At 41.1% G+C, this 13,544-nt stretch overlaps 1 protein-coding gene across 1 annotated transcript in view; it reads right to left on the minus strand.

Annotated features, from left to right (window-relative positions):
* Positions 1-496: 496 nt before the first annotated feature.
* KIT (KIT proto-oncogene, receptor tyrosine kinase) overlaps positions 497-13,544 on the minus strand; it is a 54,815-nt gene continuing 41,767 nt past the window's right edge. Inside the window, exons 14-21 of the mRNA XM_086464042.1 lie at positions 12,028-12,178; positions 10,200-10,288; positions 9,701-9,828; positions 6,372-6,494; positions 2,726-2,837; positions 2,529-2,628; positions 1,780-1,885; positions 497-622 (exon numbers count right to left, since the gene is read on the minus strand). Coding sequence (XP_086320168.1) covers positions 497-622; positions 1,780-1,885; positions 2,529-2,628; positions 2,726-2,837; positions 6,372-6,494; positions 9,701-9,828; positions 10,200-10,288; positions 12,028-12,178 — 935 coding nt within the window. The remainder of the gene's footprint in view (positions 623-1,779; positions 1,886-2,528; positions 2,629-2,725; positions 2,838-6,371; positions 6,495-9,700; positions 9,829-10,199; positions 10,289-12,027; positions 12,179-13,544) is intronic.

Below are 13,544 nucleotides of genomic sequence, written 5' to 3' on the forward strand. Positions count from 1 at the left end.
ACCTGCCTGGGAAAACTCAGGCTTGGCTGGATGTGGAAAGGTGTTTGCAAAGCCATTAGCTTCATATTCTTTTATTTCTTAAGTTCAGCAAAACAGGATTAACTAGAAAAATGACTGTACTCCTTCCAGGCACGGATCCAGAGAAGGATCACTGCAGATTTGGTTTGATCTGCAGTCATCTCGTTCCACAACCTGGCTCACGATATCTTTTGTTGGCTGTTTGTTTTTTTCTTCAGATCTGGCTCTCTACTGCAAATACACACAATATAGCAAAATATATACAGCTTCAGTTAACATTGCAATGATGCCTGTAACCGTGCTCAGCAGATTAAGTTTATGTGTAACAGCGTGTGGTAAAGGACAGTATTACAACAATGTTTCAGCTACACAGTGGTAGTAGTGAGTAAAAGTAAGAGAAATTATTGAAGTCGTCCGTCTCTCACCCCCTGCACAATACAAACAGTTAAAACATCTGGGCTGCTCTCCCAGATGCCACTCAAACATCTTCTCGTACCAGGAGAGGCTGAGTAGATGAAGCACTGCTACCCACCGAGTTAATCCTCACCGAGTGATCTGGAGCATTCCCTTGACTGGAAGGTGGAGTTGAGAAGTTTGCATAAACCTGCAGAAGCCAAAGACTGGTGTCAATACTCTGCAGATTGCTCCCTTCATGCATACTTGGAGAGCTCTCTTTTCCTAACCTTTTCCCACTGTATACTACACCCTGCCGTGGAAGGGTTCCAGTTCAGGTGTTTCTTTACAAATCTAAAGAGAGTTTCAAAAGGTCTTGGGCTTAATTGCCTTTTTAAGGAATGAACAACCTCAATTTCAGTTAGTAACAACACTGCAGCTTCCAACTACATGCCAAATTTCAACTGAGCTTGAAAAACTGCAGTCAGGTTATTACTAAACTCCCCCAGAAACCTCACTAATACTTCCTTCACATTCTTGCTTTTGTTTTAGTAATGCCTGCACCTGCCAAAAATATGCTACAGGATGCAATTGAACACCAGCAGCTTTCAGTTTCCTCTTTTCTCAAATTGTCAGGAAGCCATATACTCTGTGCCCAAACAACGCATCCAGAAGGTAAAAGGAAGCTTTATTTTTAAACCAGGTTTTAAACTTACTTTTTTAAACCCCACTAACACACAATGTTATTGCCAGAGAAAATCTCTGCTTCTGATGTGCCTCCAGTTTTAATTTGGACTGTTTTGTCCAGACACCCTCTCAGAAAAATCTTTTACTAGGGAATGGTCGAAAGAGCAGTGAATATAGTCTGTCATGACATACCTCTAAGGTTATATAAATAAAGCTAGGCGAAAGAAGCGAGAAGAGGCAGAAGAGCACTGAAAGCTCAACCCCTTTGTCCAGAAAGCTTTTCTAATAAAAACTAAATATACTTCACTTCTGAGATACTTCCCAGATTAATAAAATTTTTCATAGTTTAAAATAAGATGAATTTATGCAGCACCATTGCATTCTGTAACACCAAAACTGCTGTGCCAGTTCTATTTTGAGTGAGAAACATCAACCATGCAAAGAGTCTTCTCCAGCTGGTATGTTTTGGGTATGGGCTTAGACAGCTGCTGTCTAATGGCACAACTAAGCAGCAGTGAGCAGCCCAGACATCATTCCTACCACCCAAACTGACACTGCAAAGCTGCATAAATAATACTGGAAAACTAATGACGTGCCCAGGCTCTTTGCTCCTCACAGCTCGAGTCTAACTTCTTCCTTGAAACTGCTTTGACGCCAAAAAACTGATGACCCATAACTTACCCGGGGGGCATTATCTGAAAGCTGCTGCTCTATCAGCTGTACAATTTGTTTAAATGTGGGTCTTTGTAAAGGATCAGCATCCCAGCAACTCTTCATTATGTCATACCTGCAAAGATACTGAAATTAAGTACTGCTCATCAGGAAACCCTTAGAGCTGTTATCTCACCTCCATTATTATTTCAAAGAAAAAATGTGACCTAATCCCACAGTTTACCTTCTTTAAATGACTTTTAAGAATAGAAATAATGCTGCTAACACCTGTGCTTGTGACAACAAAGGACTCAATACTAATTGGAGTCTCTGGGCATAGTTTTCTTTGACAGCTTGCTAAGTGCCAATCTATTTACAAAACAGTAAATTAAGATGGCTCATAAAGATCAGTAGCCAGCCCTCTTGCTGTCAGGAAGCACAGCACAAATGCAGACGCTGTATAGTCTGGTGATACAATTCACTGCTTTATCTGAATTAAAAATGTTTAATTATGTTCTGTGATCTGTCAATAATATATTGACACAGAGCAGATGCCACGACAAAGTGATCAGATGGTACAAGGCATGAGAGTATTTAATTGCCTGTAACAATACAGGCATGTACTCTGCTAGGTAAAGTACATGAATTATTTAAAACATGAAAAGAACTTAAATAAGATAAGGGGGCAGTGCAATGAGCCTTAACACAAGAATGGAAGCTTCCCTTCCTTTGTGTCATTGCTTGTGTTTGGTGATTAGAGGTGCTGGTTGCTCGCTTACATTTCAGGCGGCGCACACTCGGGGCTGAACATCCTGTATCCCTCCTTGATCATTTTATAGAACTTGGAGTCCACAGGCATCCCTGGATATGGGCTGCTTCCTGTTGAGAGAGCATGTGAGCAACATCATTTCTGCATCTGCAATGAACCCAAGATGAAACAGAAATCTCCTGAAGCACAAAACTTGAAGGAGCCTACCTAAAGAAAAAAGCTCCCAAAGCAGTATCCCGTAAGACCAGACGTCACTCTCAAAGGTGTAGACGCAATTGAAAATACTTTCAGGTGCCATCCACTTCACAGGAAGACGAGCCTTTCCAGGGAAAAGGGAATAAATTGAGACAATGGATATAAGGCTTACAAAATTTACAAGACAAACTAACCTTTTCTACTTTTTATATGCTTTAAATACTTGTTAAATCAAGAAATAGAAGTAACCAACCAAAAATGGACATCTCAGCATTTTAGTCTCCAAGTACTGCATGGTTACTAATCCATCTTTCTGTGGGTCTACCAAACTCGTGCAGTTCCTTGCACTTTGAGTGTCTGTACAATGTGCAATTCCTTCTGTCTTGTGTATAAGGGACGGTAGGAAGTCAGAGGAAAATACTATATATGACCATGGCATGGTTCCTTATATAAACATGCAAGTCTGCTTCTGTAGACTGGCTACTATGGGCACACAGATGGGATTCACACAGTTAAGATGCTTCAAAGCTCTAATAAACATCTGCTTTAGCTTCTCAGTGTATCAGAAAAAAAATTAAAATCCACATTGAAGAAACACATATTGACATAAATATTTTGGGTGGGAGTGTTGATCTACTTGAGGGAAGAAAGGCTCTACAGAGGGATCTGGACAGGCTGGATTGATGGGCCGAGGCCAATTCTATGAGGTTCAACAAGGCCAAATGTTGGGTCCTGCACTTCGGTCACAACAACCCCATGCAGTGCTACAGGCTTGGGGAAGAGTGGCTGGAAAGCTGCCTGGCGGAAAAGGACCTGGGGGTGCTGGGTGACACTTGGTTGAATAGGAGCCAGCGGTGTGCCCAGGTGGCCAAGAAGGCCAACGGCATCCTGGCCTGTGTCAGAAATAGTGTGGCCAGCAGGAGCAGGGAGGTGATTGTGCCCCTGTACTCAGCACTGGTGAGGCCGCACCTTGAATACTGTGTGCAGTTTTGGGCCCCTCACTACAAGAAAGACATTGAGGTGCTGGAGCGTGTCCAGAGAAGGGCAACAAAGCTGGTGAAGGGTTTAGAACACAAGTCTTATGAGGAGTTGCTGAGGGAACTGGGGTTGTTTAGCCCGGAAAAAAGGAGGCTGAGTGAGGTGGATGTCGGTCTCTTCTCCCAATTAATGAGAGATAGGACAAGAGGAAATGGCCTCAAGCTGCACCAAGGAAGGTTTAGAGCGTATATTAGAAAAATTTCTTCACCGAAAGGGTTGTCAAGCATTGGAACAGGCTGCCCAGGGAGTGGCTGAGTCACCATCCCTGGAGGTATTTAAAAGACGTGTAGATGTGGCACTTAGGGACACAGTTTAGTGGTGGACTTGTCAGTGTTAAGGTTTATGGTTGGACTCTGATATTAAAGGTCTCTTCCAACCTAAACAATTCTATGATTTTTCATAAGGGGACAGACATCCCTCAGGATTGCTAACTGGAGCAGAGGAAAGGGCACAGAAAGCCTTTGGATTTACTTTCACTTCCTCTCCCTGCTTTGCCCTTTCCTTGTCTGACTGTAGGAGCTGGTCAGGCTTCTGTCCTAAGCATTTGTGTGGGAGAAACCAGGCCTCTTCCTTTTAAGTGGTCTTGCAACGATGTGTCCAAAGATATATTTTGACCATACTATAGAGAAGAGCCTTGATGTCTTGTAAGGAAAGGAGACCAAACAGAAAAGGAGGTAAATGGAAAGGAAAAGAAATGAGGTGGTGGAAAGGCAGCATTTGCCATGGGCTGGCTCACCAGAGAGGCAACCAGAGTTGTTTATTTCCTGAACGACACAGACAGCAAACACTCTTCCTGGCCAAGCCCCCAGCTGCTGTCAGCAGCGCTGCCTCCCAGCAGTGTCCATGGCTAGCAATGCCCCAGCACTCCTGATCTGCTTTAAGATCAAGACAGATGCAACTAGACGCCTCCTGTAGCCGCTGCTTCCTCTCTCCCCAGGCAGCTGCAGCCTATCCTCCTCTGACCCTTTCAGGCTACATAAAATCCTATTCTCAGGCAACTCAGGAAACTTACAGGGTAGCCTAGACAAGTAAAACTTAATTACTTACTGCCCACTTCCCTTCGAAGCTGCTGGTCTGCACTTCCCACTCCCAGGAACCTTGACTGATCAAGCAGCTCCTGACCTGACCCTGAGCCTGAAAGCAGCTTTCTTACACTAAATGCCACTCAGTATTTTGCCAGGAAGCCAGTCCTTAATTATTTCAGCTCTTATTGTTCCCTAACCTCAACTTCCAGGCACCCAGTGGCTGGTACCAACATTGTTTTTGAAGACAACCATTAAATCCATCTCTCCCATAGCCTACAATAGGGATGATGGAGGTACCTGGGACATCAGGGACTTCTGGGTGACAGCAGAGCAGTGCAGGTATCTCAGATACCAGAAGTGCCACAGATTGGCTGAGGTTACATGAGCACGGCAAGCCACTTCAGTGAGAAATGCTCACGTGTGGGATTTTCTCTCTCCGCCTGTTTGCCCAAAGCCAGGATAGGCAAGCTTCAGTTCGTGTGTTGTCGAGCCCCTAACTAATGACCACCCCCTGACCATGGAGTACTCAGCTGGGCTGGGGAGGAGAGCTGCCTTGTTTAACATGGATCTTCTCTCCTTTGAAAAACGGTGCTAGTGAAAGCACGTGTACTCTGAAGGCAGAGGCTGACTGCACGTAACTGCCACAGACTTAAAACACTGATCCAGGCAGCGTGGATCAGTTTGAGATGCAAAATCCCTATACTTCGTAGCACACTTCTCCAGCTTAGCCACAGACAAGCTCAATTTTCTTTTGTAGCACGGCTCCTTTTACTGCACGAGCACTTTAAAGGGGACTTTGAGTGCCGCCAAGGCTGCTGCATCACTTCAAAGTGTCTTTGTATCCCTCCAGAGGTCTAATAGGTACTAGTATGATTAGTACTCTTCTACACGGGAGGTTTTAAACTTTTCTCATCAAAATATAGTGTCTTGTTCCAGCCCTGTTATAAGGTTTGAACTATAGCTGCAAGTTAAAGCTCTATTTGTTACACATACGAGGTTAAAATCTGTATATGGAATCAGAGAAAACCAAGGCTTTTTGCCTCCCACTACGCCCTAATCAATAAATTTACACTTCAGAATCCAGTTTTCATTGTCTGAGTGATGCTTTATAGCAAAGAACAGGATGTAAACCCCTGATCACTTAGGTATTTTAAAAATAAACTGTTTCAGTAATGGACAAATACAGCAATGGCCAGCGAAAAGCTTTCAAAATAACTGTATTTAGGATTGGGCTACCAGAATACTCCAACGGCAAAACTTGCTATTACTGACAGAGCTGTAACTTTCAGTATGTTCATATATAACACAAAGACTGGGCATTATATTGGTGGAGCAAAGACATCTCCTCCGCTACAACATACATTCAGATACTGGCACATTTTTTCCAGCGCAACAACATGTATATACAAAGGATTTTCATCAGCACAAATCTACATCAGGGATTGTGCCTCCTAATGTTCCTGACCAGCATGGATATATATCAGAATTGGGATGTCTACACTTCTGCCTAACTACAGAAGACTTTTCTTTCCAAGTCAAGACAACAGGAACTCCCCTAACTTAAAACACATGGATAAACCATCATATATACTTACGTTTCCTTTGACTACATAATTTGAGTCATTCCTTATATCTCTTGCCAGGCCAAAGTCACAGATTTTTGTTATTCGGCCATGAGTGAGAAGAATATTTCGTGCAGCCAGATCCCGATGAATGCACTAAATAATAAACAAACAAAACAAGCTATTTTATAATATCCTTAACAGGCTGTTGCTTGGTTACACATTTACTTAACTAAATAACTTACAGCATTATGCATTTTGTGGCAAGTTGAAAGGCATAATGAAGCCATGTGTTAATAAGCTTACTCACATGATTAAACATTCTGGTGTAGTATCCTTACTATCATGATATTGATCTACATGGTTAAGGTCATCTATGCACTTCTTTTAGAAAAGACCACTTGCATCCACTTTGAGTTTTCTAGTATTTTACATTTGCAGCTAAAGTTTAATGTACTTTTTCTCTGACTTTTTATCAAAAAAATCACTGGCTTGTTTCCTAACACAGGACATGTAAGTAGAAAGTGTGATCTGTTTCTAAAATAACCCCAACCCCTTATTAAGTAGTTATTGTGGTCGAGGAGAAAATGCTGAAAAGCTGAAAACAGGTAAGAAAACAGGTAAGATTATGGCAACAACTACAAAGCACACAAGTCAGGAAACTCAATCACATTTGAAAAATACTCCTCCAGAAGACTTAAATTATTAAAATTGAAGTTATTGAAAAAAATTGGAATTTTCACATGCCAGTATCCTTCAATGAATAGTCATGGATTTGGTGACCTAGCTAGCTTATACTCCAGTTTTCACTTGAGAAGTGTGATGTGTTTGCAGCTCCAGAAGGGTCCCCGAGTTTCACAGAGGTAGTTTTTTCTTTGTATGTAACTGTGGAGCACACACGCATTTGTTAGAGAATGGAGGCAGTTCTCTGTTCTTCCATCTGAAAAGGAGAGCGTTAAGCTCCCACTTTACTGATGGTATATAGTACGCAGACCACAGCTTTCCAAAAAATAGCTGAAGATGGTTCACCTTTTCTCTTTATTTTTTCCTTGAAATACAAAACTCTATCAATTCCCTACAAAAACCGACTTAAAATATCAAGAATTGTGCAAATCAAACTCAGAAAATTATAACTGCAGGCTGCATAAGCAACTTAATCTGTCCCTTTAGCATGCTTACATGAAGTACTATTTTTAACGACAATTAGCATGTCAGAGGACTCTCCTTCACCTCCTAATCCAACGTATTCTTCACTTTGCATATGAAAACTACTGCACTGAAGCAGTTAAGCGAAGAAATGGCCAAGCATCCAGCATGTCTCTGCCTCGTTCCTTCAAAATCAGTGCAAACTGCACTGAATAAAGACTTTTGTCCATTGGAGGAAGACTTTGTCTTGTGATTAAGGCACTGTGTGCTTAGTAAGGGAATTACCCCCCCCCCCGCCCCCCCCCCCCCCCCCCCCCCCCGCCAGGCTCCTAACCGGACTCTTGCACAGGGGCACTTTTATGCAACGAACAAGTTGCAGAAGAGCAGCTGTGTACTCTGCACTGCTGGTCTGTGTGGGCCCTCCTTCCCCGAGGCCGTGAGGCAATCTGAAGCATCCATCAGCTCACACTACTCTGCATCTACTAGCTGGGGCTAAGAGTGTGTACGTACACAACGACCAAAGAGGACCAAGCACAGTAATGTGTTAGTGCACTGCAATTTAATTCTGTGATAAAGCTGTTAACTCTGCACTGTCAAAGCGATACTGCGCATTACTTCCCAATCTCACAGTGAGGTGGTGTTACGCTCATTATTATGTTTGCTACTCAATGCCATGGTGTCTGTTTGTATCAACGGAAAGACTATAAAGAAAAAAGTCACCAGGAATGATGCATAGTGAATCCCAGGGCTATTCTACACAAAAATAAGAAGAAATAAAGAATATGTGTGCTAAGCATTGGATGTCCTGAATAGTGAAGGATGCAGGAGCCTGGTGAAAACCATTAAAATCTGTAATATAATGTGTTTGCCTGTAAGGCCTGTTTTGAAGCTGTTGATAGATGAAAAATAAACTACAGGTTTTGGAAGGAGGAACAGTGGGGGGAAAAAAACAAGTGCAAAAGCAATTTTTAATGTGGACTTCCTTTGGAGCAGAATTAGAGCCACATTTCCCACTACTAACACAGGACCCCAGGATTACCTTATTTTCTTTAAATTCCGTACTTCTGCTTTATCCAAGGTGCACCTGTACTATCCTGTGTCTATATCAGTTACAGTGTTTACACGTTAAATGGCATTTTTCCAATAAAATGTAAGAATAACCATTGGAATACCATAATTATGCTGTGCTTAAGACTTCTTTATAAATCTCTTTCTGTTATGGGACAGCTCTCCTATGAAACCCAGAGAAGTGTCTATTATGCTCAGGGTAGCCAATAAACATTCTTTGTGGGTCTCTAGGCTCATTTTATCTTTCCAGAAAATTAAAAACCAAGGCATATCCTGTGCATTAAGACATACTGCTAAAAAAAAAAAAAAAAAAAAAAAAAAGCACATGATATGGTAGCTCCCCTGTTTAGGGCACTGTTCTGCATGACAGAAGTAGCAAGTGCGGTGTTGTTTAAAACTCATGCAAACAGATAGCTTTGCAGCTGTCTTCGTACTGTTCTTTAGTTTGTAAACTCTCCAGCAGAGCCACAGAGAGTAAATCTTAAACTCTTGAGATTTAATTGTTTTTGAAGGTGTGAACATGTTGGATTTCCAGTTCTTTCCTGAATTCCATTTAATTCCAGAGAAGGGTGAAGAAATAGCTCCTCAGGGTTCCTATGGGTTTCACTGCATCCAAAGCCATCAGGAGTTCTCATGAAACTACCTGTGTGCTCCACGAAAAAAGGAAGGGCTGAAGATCAAACCCATAAGAAGCACCACCCAAGCTGGGCAGAGTTCAGCTGCACATGCCATCTCCCAACACGTGGCATTATTAATCAGTGGAGTCTCGGGGTGCAGCAAATATACTTGGCTGCGATTCCTCTCCTCTGCCTCTTCTCTTGACATTTCTAGGACTAGTTCCTGTTCACGAGCAAGGCCACTGATTCTGCTAGCCTGAACTGCGGATATGCAATAGCACTGCTTCATGTTGACTACTGTGCACCCATTATTCTGTTTTATGGGATATGAAACACCACTTTTGGCCAATGAGCACAGGAGAGAACTCCAACATTAGCCAAAGCTTCAGGTACAAGAAGGAGCATATTGTTTTTGCAGTGCTTGTTGAAATTAACACAGAAATATTCAGCATTTAAACATGTGAGTCACATTAATACACTGAAAGTGATGCTAAAGGAAATCTGTCCAGCTCTGAAAACTTCCTAACTTACATTTTTGGAGGCAAGGAAGCTCATGCCCTTTGCCACCTGGTAAGAAAAGCTTAGTAGATCTTCAACATCTAGAGCAAGTTCATCATCTTCTGACATAGAAAGGGTAACATCCTGATCGGTGTAGGATCCTACACAACATAAACAACAACAGCTTTTGAGTGGAGCAAATGCAATAATTTAGAAACAGAGTTGTTTTAACATTAAACAAACCAGTGATATGAATAAGTACCAGACGAGTCACATAGACCATCACCAAAAAGCAAAAAATAATCTTGATACTCCATTTAAGTGGAGAGAAATACAAGACATTGCAATTTAGCATATTGTTCTTTCTCCAGCTTTCTCGTATCAATTACTGAGTTTTAGTTGTCTACATTCATTTACTGAGTTTTAGTTGTCTACATTCATGACAGAAAAGTATAATAAAACTGAAAAAATCCATGAAGCTGTTCTCTCTGTACTCCCATCAGCAAACAGAATTCCTTGACACTGTACTCACCAGACTTCACTGGTCGTTTTTTATCAGCTTTTGGTGGGACTGCATACGACACTCCTGGTTTCATGTCCATGTACTCATTGGCAACGTCACTGTAGAGGCAGCAGATGAAATGAAACATAGTTTAGTGAAAAAAGTCTCAAAAGGAATCCAAACAAAAAGCCAAGCTTATGGCAACCTTCTGAATATAACGCTTTAGAAATGGTCAGTAGATTGGAAACTCATGGATGTGTAAAAATAGATGAGGAAAGGCCTGTACAGAAGGAGACGTTTGTCAGTACAGATAATGATACATCTCGAAGTTTGGAGTTTGGCTCAGGTGAGCAAACAAAACCTTTCACATGTCTACTGTTTATACAGACTTCACGCTCTACAAATTAACATCCAGATGTTTCACAGGATCTCCAAGTGCTTCCTTCTGCTTACTCCAACTTCTACCACAGAATTTCAGCAACTCAAGTGGTAATTGAAATGCAGAAGACAAAGGCTACAAAATGTTAAATTCAGAGATCCCCAAGTTCCATAGGGGATTTGTATGTATTTTGAAGAATCGGCTGAGGCTTGGGACAGCCATCTGCTACGTTTTTTAAGTTTAAGTTTTCTTATTGCTATATATAAATCAAATGTATAGATTTTCATACTATATGGTTTATAAATATACAGTTAGGTACCTCTAGAAATGGTGGATGTGCTTTGGCAGTTTTCATTTCATCGCCATTAGAACTCATATACATAGCCCTTCTTTACCTTGAAATATCTGTTTAGTTTATTGAACAATAAAAGCAGCCACAGAGCTAACATGGAAAGGAGCAATGAGATCACCAATAGCTTTAGTCACCACCAGAAACACATCTGATGCATTCAGCAGCTGCAACTGTACAGTAAATACTTCTGTGCCCTTCACTGAAAAGAGGGCACACCTCCAATGGCAAATCACAGCTTTGTGTTAAGCACCTCAGTCATCCCAACCTCTCTGGAGCATCACCAGCTATCCATATACTACCACGGCACAAACAGTTTCACCAGTACTACGTCTTGCTGGGACAAAGGACTTTACCACCTCCTAAGGGTCTGCCTAGTTCTTTTGTGTCTGCCAACACAAGGTAGCGGGCCCACTGGGGCAATAAACAGACTAAAAATAAAAATGGCCAGGTAGTGTAACAGCCCCTAGGTGTTGGTAAGTTATGTCTCCCTCACTTTGCAAAGGGAAGGAGCCAGCAGGAAATCTGCTTGGAAACGTACTTGGAAAGAGCTCTCGGCTGGTATCTAAAACAGAGTGGTTAAAAATACACAGATGAAGTAACTGAAAAGAATCAAGGTACACGAGCAATCTCAGAATCGTGACACGGGTCGTGTCATCACAAAATCTAGTGAGCCATCAGTGGCAGCTTGCCTCTGGTACTCTAAGACACTGGTTGATTTTGTAAGAAGTCATTTTTGAAGGCAGGAACTTAGGAGAGGTCAGAATATTAACGCCCCAACACTGGGGGAATTGTCATTCAAGCTGCTAAATAAGCACTGCCAATGTTTAATGGGAACGATAAACACAAACACATACAAAGATTGGAACCAAGGAGTTGCATGAAGTAACTACAGGAAATTTGATAAAGAAGTAAAACAAAGAGTGTACACAATCAATTGCACTCTGTTAGAATAAACCACCCACTATACAAATTGTCTCTTTAATTAAATTGTTTCCTTGCACAGCAAAGAATCTTTAAAGCCTGCTGCATGAAAGGTTTCTTCACACCTCTTGTCCCTAATAAACTTTGATATCTCCTCCTTCTCAATCTTCTAAAAACACAAGCACGTTTCAGCAGGTCATACTTACGCTGCAGGCTCTGCCTGATGCAAAAGGTTTTCGTAAACTGCTGTTTCTGCATGTTCTTCATGTTTTGAACAAATGAATGAATCTCGTTTCCGTCTCAGAAAATTTAAAAGATCACCATAGCAGCAATATTCTGTAATGACCAGAGTGGGACCTGTAGGTATACATGAGGTTTAGAAAGCAGGTGAGTATTGTTTTTAAAGCAGAAAGTCTTACATGAAGATAACATTCAGCCAAGCACACAGACTGGGCTATTAAAATCACACTGCCTAGCACTGTCTAGACTTGAAAAGTTATAGAAAAGTAACCCAGCATCTTCCGTTTCACAGATCAACAACTACGGTCAAGCTGAAGCTGTGCTCCCAATTAATTTCCCTCCCCACAACAGCATTGCATTGTACAAAAATTAAACAAATAGGTCTTTTTCTCTTTCTTCACGTGATAATGTTTCTGGCCAGACACATCTGTTTGATTTTGCTCACTTCCTAAAGGAAGTTATTTGTTCCAAATGTTAGAGTAATTCAAGCTTCAAACATTAATCCTTTTGATTCACTTTTGTTTACAGTAGAGCTTCACACTCCTTCAGTAATGTTTTGGAAATGATGTAGAGTGTTATATTCTGCAGTATAATAGGAAAAATCATTCAAATAGAACAGCCTGCTGCGACAGAAAACTACATTGCATAAGGCCTTAGAATATTAAAATGAAATCGGAAAGGAGAATCAAGTCATCTCCAGCGCGGATGTTTATAGATCAAATATATGTTTTCTGAGTGAATGACTCCAGCTACGGCCCTTGAATATGTAATTGCACTGCATGCTATTTCATCTGTAAGGTTATTCTGTACCACCATTTCCTAACCTCACTAGTTTACTTCCATTTTTATGCACTTAAAAATTATAGCTTTTGTAACCGCAAAAGCAGTGTTTGTGGCGGGATTTTCTTACAGATGCCACATTTTTTCAGCCGAGACAAACATGCACTCAGGGCAGTGAGTCTACTTTGTCGACTGCTTAAACAAATTTGTTTCATCCTATTTTTAAGTCATTAAATGTGAAAGTAAGAAATGTTTTGCCTCCGTCTAAAACTATGAATTTTTACAAGCCCCTTTTCTTTGAAAAATGCAGCAAGAGCTTAAAGGGCAAATATTTGTGTAAGAAGCAACACCATCTTTCATACTAAAATGCACATAAATTAAAAATACAGGACTGTATCACTCTTGTATTGACGCTTCACCTGTTTTGTAGCTTTTACTATGCATGAAAACAAACTTATTAAGTTAATATTAAATGTGAAACATTTCGGTTGTGCAATAGTTTATCTGGAAAATTTTTTTCTCAACTTTCTGCTGCTTAGAATGTTATAACTTCAGTGGTGCCTTAACAGATACATTTACAGTTTAAACAGAAGGCTGGAAGACTATACAAGACAGGCCTGTTGACTTCACCTTGGATACCAACAAGGAACCAGTTTTCTTATTCTGAGAAACAGTGTGGTTGAGGAAAAAACTTACTCCATAC

The sequence above is a fragment of the Leptosomus discolor genome, chromosome 4 (genome assembly GCF_034619465.1).
Source record: "Leptosomus discolor isolate bLepDis1 chromosome 4, bLepDis1.hap2, whole genome shotgun sequence".
NCBI lineage: Eukaryota > Metazoa > Chordata > Aves > Leptosomiformes > Leptosomidae > Leptosomus > Leptosomus discolor.